Source organism: Brachionichthys hirsutus, chromosome 2 (assembly GCF_040956055.1).
Source record: "Brachionichthys hirsutus isolate HB-005 chromosome 2, CSIRO-AGI_Bhir_v1, whole genome shotgun sequence".
NCBI classification, from domain to species: Eukaryota; Metazoa; Chordata; class Actinopteri; order Lophiiformes; family Brachionichthyidae; genus Brachionichthys; species Brachionichthys hirsutus.
The window spans coordinates 1,038,028-1,053,824 of record NC_090898.1 but is presented as its reverse complement, the minus strand read 5'-3'; the positions used below and the strand labels follow the sequence as shown (position 1 = coordinate 1,053,824).

At 57.9% G+C, this 15,797-nt stretch overlaps 1 protein-coding gene across 1 annotated transcript in view; it reads right to left on the bottom strand.

The window, feature by feature from the left end:
- Positions 1–3,191: 3,191 nt before the first annotated feature.
- Positions 3,192–15,797, bottom strand: part of arfgef2 (ADP-ribosylation factor guanine nucleotide-exchange factor 2 (brefeldin A-inhibited)) — a 19,863-nt gene continuing 7,257 nt past the window's right edge. Inside the window, exons 18-32 of the mRNA XM_068747587.1 lie at positions 15,711–15,797; positions 10,849–11,000; positions 10,598–10,770; positions 10,328–10,488; positions 10,104–10,234; positions 9,481–9,610; positions 9,279–9,414; positions 9,062–9,200; positions 8,925–8,982; positions 8,722–8,830; positions 8,088–8,227; positions 6,592–6,769; positions 6,368–6,506; positions 5,693–5,810; positions 3,192–3,367 (exon numbers count right to left, since the gene is read on the bottom strand). The exon at positions 15,711–15,797 is cut by the window's right edge and continues 83 nt beyond it. Of these exons, the coding sequence (XP_068603688.1) occupies positions 3,209–3,367; positions 5,693–5,810; positions 6,368–6,506; positions 6,592–6,769; positions 8,088–8,227; positions 8,722–8,830; positions 8,925–8,982; positions 9,062–9,200; positions 9,279–9,414; positions 9,481–9,610; positions 10,104–10,234; positions 10,328–10,488; positions 10,598–10,770; positions 10,849–11,000; positions 15,711–15,797 (2,010 nt within the window). The 3' untranslated portion in view covers positions 3,192–3,208. The remainder of the gene's footprint in view (positions 3,368–5,692; positions 5,811–6,367; positions 6,507–6,591; positions 6,770–8,087; positions 8,228–8,721; positions 8,831–8,924; positions 8,983–9,061; positions 9,201–9,278; positions 9,415–9,480; positions 9,611–10,103; positions 10,235–10,327; positions 10,489–10,597; positions 10,771–10,848; positions 11,001–15,710) is intronic.

Below are 15,797 nucleotides of genomic sequence, written 5' to 3'. Positions count from 1 at the left end.
CAGACACAGCTCATTGATACATGGCGTGAAACGGCTCCACTTCCTGTTACGCACCGATGTCTGAGTAGACGCGGAGAAGCCCCGTTTGATCAGGACAGAACTCCATTACACATTTAACTAGAACTTACACTGTAAAAAATAAGACAGCTGAGCTTACCGATCAATAAGGAGTGATGAAAACAAAGATCAAACAGAAATGCTGCGTCTGATGTAACTGTGTGACGTCACTAGCGGGTGAACGGCTGCCGATCATCACGTGGAAGCTTTCATCTCTCCACTCCGCTTCGCTTCCGACTGTCACTCGAACCCAGCACCTCCCGCTGCGGCCGCACGGTCCCGCGCTACGAGCACGTGTCTTCCGCACGTAAACACCGCGCAGGAGTCCCCGCAGCACCTGAACGCAGCATTTGGAACCTGGACCGGTGTCTCTGCGTTTCCGTGTCAATCCCAGGAATAATAAACTCCTACCGGCAGCACCGAACAGAACCGGGGCGGGTCGGTCGGAACAAAGTGACACCACCCACGGTGAACAGCAGCCGCTCTTACTACGCCCCCCCACCCGCTCACTACGTCACGCGGCGCCTTCAGGCACCGTCTGAATCTGTGGTCGACCCTCGCGTCCACGCTGCTCGCGCAGGCCGCCATTACAATCATGAATAAGATCAATTCCTCGTTCGCGTCTCAACCAGCAGCAACTAATGTCTGACATTCAAATTTAAACCGGCGTTCCCTGCCTGTCCTGCGGATGACCGGGGTTTGGAGGGGTCCGTGAAGGCAGCACGGGGCCATGACGCACCGGGCTCGACACCTTCCACGAAAACGCGATCAGCGCATGCGCAGTTTGCTAAATCTCTAGCGTTACCTTCCCTTTCTCCCCCCTGACCTCCGAACCCGTCCGGTCGAGCGTCCCCCCCCCCCCCCCCCCTACCGGGGCGCCTCCCGGTACGGAGCCGGTCAGGGTCAGGGAGTCCTCGACGTGTAGCGGACACCGAACCTCGGAACCTCAGAAGCTAAGAAGCTAGCTGAGCACCGAGCACAGGACGGAACATGCTAGCAGCAACCGGAGAACGGCTACGCGTTCTGTTCCCGGTCCACGCAGCTTCACGCACGCACGCACGCACGCACGCACTCCGAACCCCTCACCCGCACACCGACCCGTACCTGCTGGACGGGCTCCATAAATTCATGTCTGCTGGCTCACGATCCAGTCCCCGCCAGGAATCGCTAGCCTCCCAGGCTAACTGCCAGCTATTGGCTAAACCCGCCCTGCCCACAGTCACGCTGTATACGTGACGTCACCCAGACGGATAACGGCGGCGATACGTGAGGACTGAGTCAGCAGCAAATGTACGAGGATGAAAGTATCACCGTACCTCTGAGTCACGCCTTCCATTTCTGAGCCGGACCGGAAGGCTAGCGCTAGCGCTAGCTGGCTACAACTCAGGCAGTGCTGTGATTGGCTGATCGGAAGTCACGTTCCTCACCGGGTTATTGTGCGGCAGCCAAAGTGGGAACACGCAGCAAGGATGTGACGTCTCCATGGCAACCTTTGTTACCCCAAAATCCAGCGGGCCTCGGCCTATCAGTTGGAGAACAGCGCCCCCTGCCGAAACCACCCCACAGGAGGACCATCAAGCTGGAGACGCTCAGTGACCCAGGAAGGACCGCTTCAGTGCCGTTTGGTCTCGGATGTTCCATCGATAGATTGATCTGATCAGCTCTGATGTTGTTAAATAAAATCACATCCGTTTTCGCTGGAGTCGATCAGCTTTATTGATACGTCTCCAAATGCTTGGAAGATCACATCACAATGTTCTGTAGAGAACCAGAGCGCTTTTATTTCTGCGTATCTTACAATGAAAACTTTACAGTCTGCAATTTTCATTTACTGTATGTGTATATATATATATATATATTTATATTTATATATTCCCTCGCTTTAGGGAAGAAAAGTAGACATCCATATTCGCACAAGAAGGAATGCGTCTTAAAAATATTTAAATGCACTTTAAATAATTGCCTCGTCCTTTTTAAAAAATGTGGCGCCGCCCGGGTTCCAACCCCGTGGAGCAGGTTGGAACCCGGGCGGCGCCACAGACCGGGACCCCGCTGGCACAGCGAGGGACCGGTTCTATGGACCAGGTGACCCCACTTAGTCCTCCAGCAAACAGAAGGATGCAAGACAAAGGGAAGAAGGAGCTCTTTCAACGAAGTCTTCATTCACGTAAACCATCGATTACCCAGAAACAATAATCACTGAACAAATCAAAGCAAATAAATAGAGAAGATCTCATCAACAGGCAAGAAATAAGGAGCGCCGACCGACAAAGACTGGCCGTTCCCTCGGGGATATCCTGCCACCAATCACACACAACAACAGACGCGTTTGGGTGGGCATCGACACACAACAGACGTCCTCGCGTCACACGAGGTCATGGGTTCAGCTCGGAGGAACAGGAGGAAGAGGAGCGTGGTCTGCAACATCATCATCATCAATAAATCAGATGGTTCAAGTTGTTTTTGTCATCACTGCAGTTTGAGACCAGGTCTGGGGACCATGGATGCATACAGCCAGCAGAGGGCGCTGGTCACAGTGCTGTTCATCCGTGGAGGGAGGAGAGAGAGGAGGAGAGAGAGGAGGGAGAGAGAGAGAGGAGAGAGAGAGAGAGAGGAGAGAGGAGGGAGGAGGGAGAGAGGAGAGAAAGAGGAGGGAGAGAGGAGAGAGAGAGGAGGGAGGAGGAGAGAGAGAAGAGGGAGGAGGAGAGAGGAGGGAGGAGAGGGGGAGAGAGAAAGGAGGGAGGAGGGAGAGAGGAGGGGAGAGAGAGAGGAGGAGAGAGAGGAGGGAGGGAGAGAGAGAGAGAGGAGAGAGGAGAGAGAGGAGAGAGAGAGGAGAGAGAGGAGGAGAGAGAGAGGAGTGAGGAGGAGAGAGAGAGAGGAGGGAGAAGGAGAGAGAGGAGTAGAGAGGAGAGAGAGAGGAGTGAGAGAGGAGAGAGAGAGGAGTGAGGAGGAGAGAGAGAGAGGGGTGAGGAGGAGAGAGAGAAAGGAGTAGAGAGGAGAGAGAGAGGAGTGCAGGAGAATATCTGATCAGTCCTGCAGTGAGACAGAAAAGCCAGAGTTTGTGTCTTTGTCTTCCAGCCAGGTAGAGGGAGGGAGGGAGGCGGTCTTCTTCTCCATCCGTCCCCCGCCCCCGCCCCCGGCCCCGCCCGTTCTAGGCTGTGGGAGTGCAGGCGCCGTCGGGAGCAGCGATGTGGAAGACGGAGCCGATGCGCTGGAAGAAGCGTCGGAGCGCCGCCCTCAGCTCAGGGATCAGGTCAAACTGCATCATTTCACAGAGGGGGGGGTAGTAGCAGGAAGCGTGGGGCTGAAACTGGGGGAGGAGATCAATACATGAGCATCGGCAGCCATTCAGCTCTATCGAATCATGCTATTCTGCTTTGGAGGGAATCTGGGGTGGTGCCAGGTCAGTGCAGTGCAGGCAGCGTGCTGAACACCACCGTTAATGTCCGAAGGGGCCAACGGTCCTCTACTCCTATCTAGAGCGTGTGAACCGCTCCTCCTCTACTCCTATCTAGAGCATGTGAACCGCTCCTCCTCTACTCCTATCTAGAGCGTGTGAACCGCTCCTCCTCTACTCCCATCTAGAGCGTGTGAACCGCTCCTCCTCTACTCCCATCTAGAGCGTGTGAACCGCTCCTCCTCTACTCCCATCTAGAGCGTGTGAACCGCTCCTCCTCTACTCCTATCTAGTGCGTGTGAACCGCTCCTCCTCTACTCCCATCTAGAGCATGTGAACCGCTCCTCCTCTACTCCCATCTAGAGTGTGTGAACCGCTCCTCCTCTACTCCTATCTAGAGCGTGTGAACCGCTCCTCCTCTACTCCTATCTAGAGCGTGTGAACCGCTCCTCCCCTACTCCCATCTAGAGCGTGTGAACCGCTCCTCCTCTACTCCTATCTAGAGCGTGTGAACCGCTCCTCCTCTATTCCCATCTAGAGCGTGTGAACCGCTCCTCCTCTACTCCCATCTAGAGCGTGTGAACCGCTCCTCCTCTACTCCTATCTAGTGCGTGTGAACCGCTCCTCCTCTACTCCTATCTAGTGCGTGTGAACCGCTCCTCCTCTACTCCCATCTAGAGCGTGTGAACCGCTCCTCCTCTACTCCCATCTAGAGCGTGTGAACCGCTCCTCCTCTACTCCTATCTAGTGCGTGTGAACCGCTCCTCCTCTACTCCTATCTAGTGCGTGTGAACCGCTCCTCCTCTACTCCCATCTAGAGCATGTGAACCGCTCCTCCTCTACTCCCATCTAGAGCATGTGAACCCCTCCTCCCCTACTCCCATCTAGAGCGTGTGAACCGCTCCTCCTCTACTCCCATCTAGAGCGTGTGAACCGCTCCTCCTCTACTCCTATCTAGAGCGTGTGAACCGCTCCTCCTCTATTCCCATCTAGAGCATGTGAACCGCTCCTCCTCTACTCCCATCTAGAGCATGTGAACCCCTCCTCCCCTACTCCCATCTAGAGCGTGTGAACCGCTCCTCCTCTACTCCCATCTAGAGCGTGTGAACCGCTCCTCCTCTACTCCCATCTAGAGCGTGTGAACCGCTCCTCCTCTACTCCTATCTAGTGCGTGTGAACCGCTCCTCCTCTACTCCTATCTAGTGCGTGTGAACCGCTCCTCCTCTACTCCCATCTAGAGCATGTGAACCGCTCCTCCTCTACTCCCATCTAGAGCGTGTGAACCGCTCCTCCTCTACTCCCATCTAGAGCGTGTGAACCGCTCCTCCTCTACTCCTATCTAGAGCGTGTGAACCGCTCCTCCTCTACTCCTATCTAGAGCGTGTGAACCGCTCCTCCTCTACTCCCATCTAGAGCGTGTGAACCGCTCCTCCTCTACTCCCATCTAGAGCGTGTGAACCGCTCCTCCTCTACTCCCATCTAGAGCGTGTGAACCGCTCCTCCTCTACTCCCATCTAGAGCGTGTGAACCGCTCCTCCTCTACTCCCATCTAGAGCGTGTGAACCGCTCCTCCTCTACTCCCATCTAGAGCGTGTGAACCGCTCCTCCTCTACTCCCATCTAGAGCGTGTGAACCGCTCCTCCTCTACTCCCGTCTAGAGCGTGTGAACCCCTCCTCCTCTACTCCCATCTAGAGCGTGTGAACCGCTCCTCCTCTACTCCCATCTAGAGCGTGTGAACCGCTCCTCCTCTACTCCCGTCTAGAGCGTGTGAACCCCTCCTCCTCTACTCCCATCTAGAGCGTGTGAACCGCTCCTCCTCTACTCCCGTCTAGAGCGTGTGAACCCCTCCTCCTCTACTCCCATCTAGAGCGTGTGAACCGCTCCTCCCCTACTCCCATCTAGAGCGTGTGAACCGCTCCTCCTCTACTCCTTACTCCTATCTAGAGCGTGTGAACCGCTCCTCCTCTACTCCCATCTAGAGCGTGTGAACCGCTCCTCCTCTACTCCCATCTAGAGCGTGTGAACCGCTCCTCCTCTACTCCTATCTAGAGCGTGTGAACCGCTCCTCCTCTACTCCCATCTAGAGCGTGTGAACCGCTCCTCCTCTACTCCTATCTAGAGCGTGTGAACCGCTCCTCCTCTACTCCTATCTAGTGCGTGTGAACCGCTCCTCCTCTACTCCCATCTAGAGCGTGTGAACCGCTCCTCCTCTACTCCTATCTAGAGCGTGCTCCTGCCTTGTCGTCGGGGAGTCGTAGCGTCCGGGTGAGCAGCAGCATCAGCAGGCTGTTCCAGGCCTCCCTGTGGCTCTCTGAGGTCAGACTGATGAAGTAGCCCAGAGCTTCAGCACACACCCTGACAAAGACAGAGAGTCAGAGACAGAGAGTCAGAGACAGAGAGACACAGAGACAGAGACAGAGTCAGAGACACAAAGACAGAGTCAGAGACAGAGAGTCAGAGACACAGAGACAGAGTCAGAGAGTCAGAGACAGAGAGTCAGAGACAGAGAGAGAGAGTCAGAGACAGAGACAGAGAGACACAGAGACAGAGAGTCAGAGACAGAGACACAGACAGAGACAGAGAGTCAGAGACAGAAAGACACAGAGACAGAGACAGAGAGTCAGAGACACAGACAGAGAGACAGAGACAGAGAGTCAGAGACAGAGAGTCAGAGACACAGACAGAGACAGAGACACAGACACAGACAGAGAGTCAGCAACAGAGAGACAGAGACAGAGAGACACAGACATAGACAGAGACAGACAGAGACACAGAGACGGGTTGTCGGACCCGGACTAACAGAAGGAGTCCTCCTCCATCATCACAGCGGCATGACCTATGAACCCACACGAGACTGTTCCCCCACAGCCGTGATTGTCGGCGCGGTGTCCGTGGCGACGCGGCGTACTCACAGCAGCAGGCGGACCTGGACGTGGGGCCACGAGGCCCGCCGCTCAGGGTCCGAGTCCATCCGAAACAGAATCCTCAGGCTGCACGCCAAACTGCTGGTCTCCTGCTTCAGCAGGTTGGGCTTGGACTTCCCTTTGAAGCCTGGGAAAAGCGGCGGGAACAGGAATGAGCTCTCCCAGCGGTTACGGACGTTTGACCACCGACTCGGCGCCCCCGTCGGGTTTACCCGCCCTCCACAGCGCCGTCCTCTGTTCGTTGTTGGAGTTGAAGTCCTTGGCGAAGGTGTGCGACTCCAGCAGACAGTCCAGCAGTTTGAAGAGGTGTGCAGAGGTCATGTGACGGTACATGCCCTGACCCAGGAGCGCATCCCCGCCGGCGACCTCGGACTCCGCCGGGGCGTCTCGCTGACAGGAAGACGTTTGACGGGAATCTGCATCAGCTCCCAAACACGGTTTCTGCCTGTTCAGCGCCGTGATTGGCTGGTTCTCAGTAAACAGCCAGCGAGCTGCGGCTCCAGCTGAAGCAGCCGCAAAACGTTTTTCATCATCTCGCAGGACACGAAGAGAAACAACGATGATACTTCTGATCAGTTCGTTTACCTGGTTCTTAAGGCGGCATCGATCGATTCCGGTGTTTTGTGGAACTTTTACAGATTATTGAGGCGAGATCTGAAACGTGTCCTGAAGCGGCTCAGGATTAAAGACATCCAGTGCAGCCGTAGCCACGCCCGTGACCGGGGGGGGCTCCGACAGACGGACGCGCTGCCCCCCGTGAATGACGACGACATGTTGGAGGTGAGTGAGGAATTACTAACAAGAAGCCCGAGGCGTCATCTGGGCTAACAATAGAGCTGATGCGAACGGAAAAGAACATCCAATCAGCCGTCGCCGCGCTTCGATCCATGGAAGTGCAAAATGCCGTATACATACACGTAGCATGCGCGCGTACTTTGTGTATGCTACACGTAGCATGCACACGTACACTGTGTATGCTACACGTAGCATGCACACGTACACTGTGTATGCTACACGTAGCATGGGCGCGTAGTTTCTCGTGTATGCTACACGTAGCATGGGCGCGTAGTTTCTCGTGTATGCTACACGTAGCATGCGCACGTAGTTTCTCGTGTATGCTACACGTAGCATGCGCGCGTAGTTTCTTGTGTATGCTACACGTAGCATGGGCGCGTAGTTTCTTGTGTATGCTACACGTAGCACGCGCGCGTAGTTTCTCGTGTATGCTACACGTAGCATGGGCGCGTAGTTTCTCGTGTATGCTACACGTAGCATGGGCGCGTAGTTTCTCGTGTATGCTACACGTAGCATGGGCGCGTAGTTTCTCGTGTATGCTACACGTAGCATGCGCGCGTAGTTTCTTGTGTATGCTACACGTAGCATGGGCGCGTAGTTTCTTCTGTATGCTACACGTAGCATGCGCGCGTAGTTTCTTGTGTATGCTACACGTAGCACGGGTGCGTATTTTATTGCACCTGTACCAAAGCTCTGTCCACATCAGAACCACGTGGACGTCCCCGCAGACGTAGCATTAACAACAATCGCCAATACTGGACACTAGTCGGCGGGGACGTCTGCGGGGACGCCCGCGTGGCTCTGACGTGGACAGAGCTTTGGTACAGGTGCAGTGTTTGATGGAAGCAGCTGATTCCTGGGACGTGTCCTGCTCATGACTGCCACAGTGCACACACCTGATGCTGTGACCTACCTGTGCTGCAGCCATGTTCTCAGCGTCCTCCTTCTTGCTGGTTGCTGGGTAGAACACAATGTTGTCTATGGTCTGGATGAGTTCTAGCTGCACCACACACTTAATCAGCAGCCCTGCAAACAGCTTCTGGTCCGAAACTCCTGAGGAAAGCGAGGACAAACCTGAAACAACACTTTTCACAGCTCAGATAACCAGGTGGAGCCTGCAGTGCACACGTGTGTGTGTGCGTGTGTGTGTGCGTGTGTGCGTACGTGCGTGCGTACGTGCGTGTGTGTGCGTGTGTGCGTGTGTGTGTGTGTGTGTGTGTGCGTACGTGCGTGTGTGCGTGTGTGCGTGTGTGTGTGTGTGTGTGTGCGTGCGTGTCCCCACGCGTGGCAATTCAGTAAACTTTTAGTTGAAAATGAGATGGAGACGAGTGTAGTGTAAATATAAACCTAAAACACTGAAACACATCATCTTCACCAGGCAACGCTGAACCCAGATGCATCATGGGAAGTGTTTAAATGGAATCGCATCGGTGGCTTTAGCGGATGTTGAACTTGAACCCAGATGCATCATGGGAGGGAGTTAATGAAGTGTATCGCGGTACGAATCGGCCCGAGACCAGCGAGCGCTGTCCCTCGGGGACACTCACTGGCGTTGGACTTGCTCCTCCAGGTGTCGTCGCTGGACATCTGGCTGTGTCCTCTCTCGGACAGAGCTCTGTCGCAGCTGCTCTGGGACTGGCTGTCAAAATCAGCGTCCTGGAGACGTTGATCAAAAACAAGATGGAAGTTCAGAGGGCCAATCGTGACGCGTCTGCTGAGACACCGAGGGACACTGAGGGACATTTCTTACTAAATGTTTGACATCTGCACATTCGTCTTCCTGTCCAGCCGGTCGCCACGTCAGCAAACTGAGCAGCAAACAGAAGGCAGATCTGGAGTCAGGCGCGGCGCGGCGCCCCCCCCCCCCCCATGTCCCGTGCTTCTCACGCATGGGGGCTGGTGTCGTGGAAGATGTCCAGCATGCAGCAGCAGGTGCTGTCCCAGACCTCGGGGCTGAACTTGTCCCCGTTCAGGATCACCAGGTTCTCCAGACAGTTGGTCCCCGATCGAGCCAGCTGCTCGTTGTCTGAGGAGGAGAGGACACCGGCTGGGATCAAGCAGGCTTTGGATGGAGGACGTGTGGACTGTCCTGTGGGACACTCACCCTGCCGGACGCACCACTGCAGCTGAGTGAAGATGTCCGCCAGCAGGACTTCACTCAGAGGCCGGTAGAACTGGGTGAACACGTCACAGATGGCGTACAGCGCGTGGTTACACGTGGTGGTCATCCACTCCGTCTTCTGGAAGCAGGCTGGAGTCAGAGACCGACACCCTGTCCACCCCCCCACCCCCCCGCGACCCCTGACCTCGGTCTGCTGCTCAGGGAGCTTCATGTTGTCAAAGATCCGGAAGACGATTCTGAAGAGGTCGTGCCACCAGTGCTTCTGGAAGGTGTGACCGTAGCTCTTCATGATCTCAAACATGACGGTGAGCCCTCTGGCAGAGGCAAAGACAAAGCGTCCACGTCAACGGCTGCTAGCCCGCGTCCACGCTGGAGACGGGACACGCCCCCAGCGGCGTTCTCCCCCAAACAGAGGAGAGGCGCTCAGCAGGCTGACATTTAGCACGTTAGCAACATCTACCAAACCCGTGGGAAGCACGAAAGCTGCAGTCCCACAGACAAATGTCCAACTTCAGCAAAACACAAAGAAGCAGACGCCCAGTCAAGGGGACAGCGGTGGACAGGACCGTCTTCCCACCACGTCGGTCGGTACTGGAGATGTTTGGAGGACACGTGGCTCAGGGTGAGCTGAACCGCAGTGACTTCGGCTGGACATCTGAAACGTCCTCTATCGCCGAAAATGAAAGAGATGGAGACGGAGACGGAGACGCTACCGAGTCCGGACATCCACACAACGCTGTGCTTCAGCTGGACATCTGAAACGTCTTCTATCGCCGAAAATAAAAGAGACGGAGACGGAGACGCTACCTGGTGCGGACATCCAGCTTGCAGCGGTTGATGATACAAGACAGCTCAAACAGGATGGGGAACCAGCCGCGGACCCAGACCCGGTCGCCGGGGGCAACGTTCATGTCATCGCTGGTGTACTCTCTCAGGCTCTGGACAGGGACACAAACACAGAGGTGTGGCTGAACAGCCCGTCCTTTCGTCACCGCTGCACCTCAACCAGGACGTCGGCTCACGAGTCGGACCTGCGGCCTCTCCGAGACGTATTTAGCGCAGTGACGGATGAGTCGGATGGCCTCCATGCTGGTGTCAGGAAAGGCTGCGTTGCACACGAACTCCGAGAGACACTTTACCGCGTCCTGGAAGGAATCGATCCCAGCGGCAAAGTGTTCCTGAAAAGTGTTCACTGACAGGAAGGGGACAGGAAGGGGACAGGAAGGGGACAGGAAGGGGAGGGGTTCCTCAACGCTAGCTCCAGCGGGACGGGGACAGCCGGGGAGCTGTGTCCTACTCACCGACGATGTGGCCGGTGGTCTGGAAGGCGAGCTCCACGATGGTCTCGTCGTGGTCGGACGCGGCCTGGTGGAACACCGAGAAGATGTTCTTCCAGCCTGAACGGATGTGGGCCGCCTGGGAGTTCACCATTTGAGCCACACACCTGATCACCATGTCTCTGATGGTGGGGGACCTGAGGGGGGTGGAGACGAGTCCAGGTGAACAAACACCGAACCGGGACGCCCTGTAATGAGAGCTTTATCTGGAGCACCTGTTCCTCTTCATGATGTGCTCGAAAGGCCGCAGGAAATCTTTCTGGAAGCGGAAATTGGCCAGCTCTCCTTTCTCCAGGAACTTCATGGAGAGCTGGCGCAGGGAGTCCACGGCAAAGACGGCCACGTCCTCGTTGGGGTTACAGCCCACCTGCAGGAGGACAGTGAGACCTGCGCTGAAGAGGAGGACCCAGCCGGCGCGTGTGAAGTCTGAATCACGTTGGTGAACAGCAGAGGCCTGCTAACCTGCTAGCATGCAGAGAGCACCAGAGGCCGGCTAACCTGCTAGCATGCAGAGAGCACCAGAGGCCTGCTAACCTGCTAGCATGCAGAGAGCACCAGAGGCCTGCTAACCTGCTAGCATGCAGAGAGCGCCAGAGGCCGGCTAACCTGCTAGCATGCAGAGAGCGCCAGAGGCCTGCTAACCTGCTAGCATGCAGAGAGCGCCAGAGGCCTGCTAACCTGCTAGCATGCAGAGCGCCAGAGGCCTGCTAACCTGCGAGCATGCAGAGAGCGCCAGAGGCCTGCTAACCTGCTAGCATGCAGAGAGCGCCAGAGACCCGCTAACCTGCTAGCATGCAGAGAGCGCCAGAGGCCTGCTAACCTGCTAGCATGCAGAGAGCGCCAGAGGCCGGCTAACCTGCTAGCATGCAGAGAGCGCCAGAGGCCCGCTAACCTGCTAGCATGCAGAGAGCGCCAGAGGCCTGCTAACCTGCTAGCATGCAGAGAGCGCCAGAGGCCGGCTAACCTGCTAGCATGCAGAGAGCACCAGAGGCCTGCTAACCTGCTAGCATGCAGAGAGCACCAGAGGCCTGCTAACCTGCTAGCATGCAGAGAGCGCCAGAGGCCTGCTAACCTGCTAGCATGCAGAGCGCGCCAGAGGCCTGCTAACCTGCTAGCATGCAGAGAGCGCCAAAGACCCGCTAACCTGCTAGCATGCAGAGAGCGCCAGAGGCCGGCCAACCTGCTAGCATGCAGAGAGTGCCAGAGGCCTGCTAACCTGCTAGCATGCAGAGAGCGCCAGAGGCCTGCTAACCTGCTAGCATGCAGAGAGCGCCAGAGGCCTGCTAACCTGCTAGCATGCAGAGAGCACCAGAGGCCTGCTAAGCTGCTAGCATGCAGAGCGCGCCAGGGGCCCGCTAAGTTGCTAGCATGCAGAGAGCGCCAGAGGCCCGCTAACCTGCTAGCATGCAGAGAGCGCCAGAGGCCCGCTAACCTGCCAGCATGCAGAGAGCGCCAGAGGCCTGCTAACCTGCTAGCATGCAGAGAGCGCCAGAGGCCCGCTAACCTGCCAGCATGCAAAGAGCACCAGAGGCCCGCTAACCTGCCAGCATGCAGAGAGCGCAGGAGGCCCGCTAAGTTGCTAGCATGCAGAGAGCGCCAGAGGCCCGCTAACCTGCTAGCATGCAGAGAGCGCCAGAGGCCCGCTAACCTGCCAGCATGCAGAGAGCGCCAGAGGCCTGCTAACCTGCTAGCATGCAGAGAGCGCCAGAGGCCCGCTAACCTGCCAGCATGCAGAGAGCGCAGGAGGCCCGCTAACCTGCGAGCATGCAGAGCGCCAGAGGCCCGCTAACCTGCTAGCATGCAGAGCGCCAGAGGCCCGCTAACCTGCTAGCATGCAGAGAGCGCCAGAGGCCCGCTAACCTGCTAGCATGCAGAGAGCGCCAGAGGCCTGCTAGCATGCAGAGGGCGCCAGAGGCCTGCTAACCTGCTAGCATGCAGAGAGCGCCAGAGGCCGGCTAACCTGCTAGCATGCAGAGAGCGCCAGAGACCCGCTAACCTGCTAGCATGCAGAGAGCGCCAAAGACCCGCTAACCTGCTAGCATGCAGAGAGCGCCAGAGGCCGGCCAACCTGCTAGCATGCAGAGAGTGCCAGAGGCCTGCTAACCTGCTAGCATGCAGAGAGCGCCAGAGGCCTGCTAACCTGCTAGCATGCAGAGAGCGCCAGAGGCCTGCTAACCTGCTAGCATGCAGAGAGCGCCAGAGACCCGCTAACCTGCTAGCATGCAGAGAGCACCAGAGGCCTGCTAAGCTGCTAGCATGCAGAGCGCGCCAGGGGCCCGCTAAGTTGCTAGCATGCAGAGAGCGCCAGAGGCCCGCTAACCTGCTAGCATGCAGAGAACGCCAGAGGCCCGCTAACCTGCCAGCATGCAGAGAGCGCCAGAGGCCTGCTAACCTGCTAGCATGCAGAGAGCGCCAGAGGCCCGCTAACCTGCCAGCATGCAAAGAGCACCAGAGGCCCGCTAACCTGCCAGCATGCAGAGAGCGCAGGAGGCCCGCTAACCTGCGAGCATGCAGAGCGCCAGAGGCCCGCTAACCTGCTAGCATGCAGAGCGCCAGAGGCCCGCTAACCTGCTAGCATGCAGAGAGCGCCAGAGGCCCGCTAACCTGCTAGCATGCAGAGAGCGCCAGAGGCCTGCTAGCATGCAGAGGGCGCCAGAGGCCTGCTAACCTGCTAGCATGCAGAGAGCGCCAGAGGCCGGCTAACCTGCTAGCATGCAGAGAGCGCCAGAGACCCGCTAACTTGCTAGCATGCAGAGCGCCAGAGGCCCGCTAACCTGCTAGCATGCTGAGAGCGCCAGAGGCCTGCTAACCTGCTAGCATGCAGAGAGCGCCAGAGGCCGGCTAACCTGCTAGCATGCAGAGCGCCAAAGGCCCGCTAACCTGCTAGCATGCAGAGCGCCAGAGGCCCGCTAACCTGCTAGCATGCAGAGAGCGCCAGAGGCCTGCTAGCATGCTAGCATGCAGAGAGCGCCAGAGGCCTGCTAACCTGCTAGCATGCAGAGAGCGCCAGAGACCCGCTAACCTGCTAGCATGCAGAGAGCACCAGAGGCCTGCTAAGCTGCTAGCATGCAGAGAGCGCCAGGGGCCCGCTAAGTTGCTAGCATGCAGAGAGCGCCAGAGGCCCGCTAACCTGCTAGCATGCAGAGCGCCAGAGGCCCGCTAACCTGCTAGCATGCAGAGAGCGCCAGAGGCCCGCTAACCTGCTAGCATGCAGAGAGCGCCAGAGGCCTGCTAGCATGCAGAGGGCGCCAGAGGCCTGCTAACCTGCTAGCATGCAGAGAGCGCCAGAGGCCGGCTAACCTGCTAGCATGCAGAGAGCGCCAGAGGCCGGCTAACCTGCTAGCATGCAGAGAGCGCCAGAGGCCGGCTAACCTGCTAGCATGCAGAGAGCGCCAGAGGCCGGCTAACCTGCTAGCATGCAGAGAGCGCCAGAGGCCGGCTAACCTGCTAGCATGCAGAGAGCGCCAGAGACCCGCTAACCTGCTAGCATGCAGAGAGCGCCAGAGGCCGGCTAAACTGCTAGCATGCAGAGAGCGCCAGAGGCCTGCTAACCTGCTAGCATGCAGAGAGCGCCAGAGGCCCGCTAACCTGCCAGCATGCAGAGAGCGCAGGAGGCCCGCTAACCTGCTAGCATGCAGAGCGCCAGAGGCCCGCTAACCTGCTAGCATGCAGAGAGCGCCAGAAGCCCGCTAACCTGCCAGCATGCAGAGAGCGCCAGAGGCCTGCTAACCTGCTAGCATGCAGAGAGCGCCAGAGGCCCGCTAACCTGCCAGCATGCAGAGAGCGCCAGAGGCCTGCTAACCTGCTAGCATGCAGAGAGCGCCAGAGGCCCGCTAACCTGCCAGCATGCAGAGAGCGCAGGAGGCCCGCTAACCTGCCAGCATGCAGAGAGCGCAGGAGGCCCGCTAACCTGCTAGCATGCAGAGCGCCAGAGGCCCGCTAACCTGCTAGCATGCAGAGAGCGCCAGAGACCCGCTAACCTGCTAGCATGCAGAGAGCACCAGAGGCCTGCTAAGCTGCTAGCATGCAGAGAGCGCCAGGGGCCCGCTAAGTTGCTAGCATGCAGAGAGCGCCAGAGTCCCGCTAACCTGCTAGCATGCAGAGAGCGCCAGAAGCCCGCTAACCTGCCAGCATGCAGAGAGCGCCAGAGACCCGCTAACCTGCTAGCATGCAGAGAGCACCAGAGGCCTGCTAAGCTGCTAGCATGCAGAGAGCGCCAGGGGCCCGCTAAGTTGCTAGCATGCAGAGAGCGCCAGAGTCCCGCTAACCTGCTAGCATGCAGAGAGCGCCAGAAGCCCGCTAACCTGCCAGCATGCAGAGAGCGCCAGAGGCCTGCTAACCTGCTAGCATGCAGAGAGCGCCAGAGGCCCGCTAACCTGCCAGCATGCAGAGAGCGCCAGAGGCCCGCTAACCTGCCAGCATGCAGAGAGCGCAGGAGGCCCGCTAACCTGCTAGCATGCAGAGCGCCAAAGGCCCGCTAACCTGCTAGCATGCAGAGAGCGCCAGAGGCCCGCTAACCTGCCAGCATGCAGAGAGCGCCAGAGGCCCGCTAACCTGCTAGCATGCAGAGAGCGCCAGAGGCCTGCTAGCATGCAGAGGGCGCCAGAGGCCTGCTAACCTGCTAGCATGCAGAGAGCGCCAGAGGCCGGCTAACCTGCTAGCACGCAGAGAGCGCCAGAGGCCGGCTAACCTGCTAGCATGCAGAGAGCGCCAGAGGCCGGCTAACCTGCTAGCATGCAGAGAGCGCCAGAGACCCGCTAACCTGCTAGCATGCAGAGAGCACCAGAGGCCTGCTAAGCTGCTAGCATGCAGAAAGCACCAGGGGCCCGCTAAGTTGCTAGCATGCAGAGAGCGCCAGAGGCCCGCTAACCTGCTAGCATGCAGAGAGCGCCAGAGGCCGGCTAACCTGCTAGCATGCAGAGAACGCCAGAGGCCGGCTAACCTGCTAGCATGCAGAGAACGCCAGAGGCCGGCTAACCTGCTAGCATGCAGAGATGTTTAGCTGCTGCACAAAGAGGAACGAGATGAAAGCCAACGTGAAAGGAAGGACGGCCCAGTGAGGGGCGTGGCCACTGACCTTGTTGAAGTGGTCCCCGATGACCTGCCAGATGCGGGACCACTGCAGCCTGATGCGGTTCATGTTGTAGTAGGAGATTTCCACGAT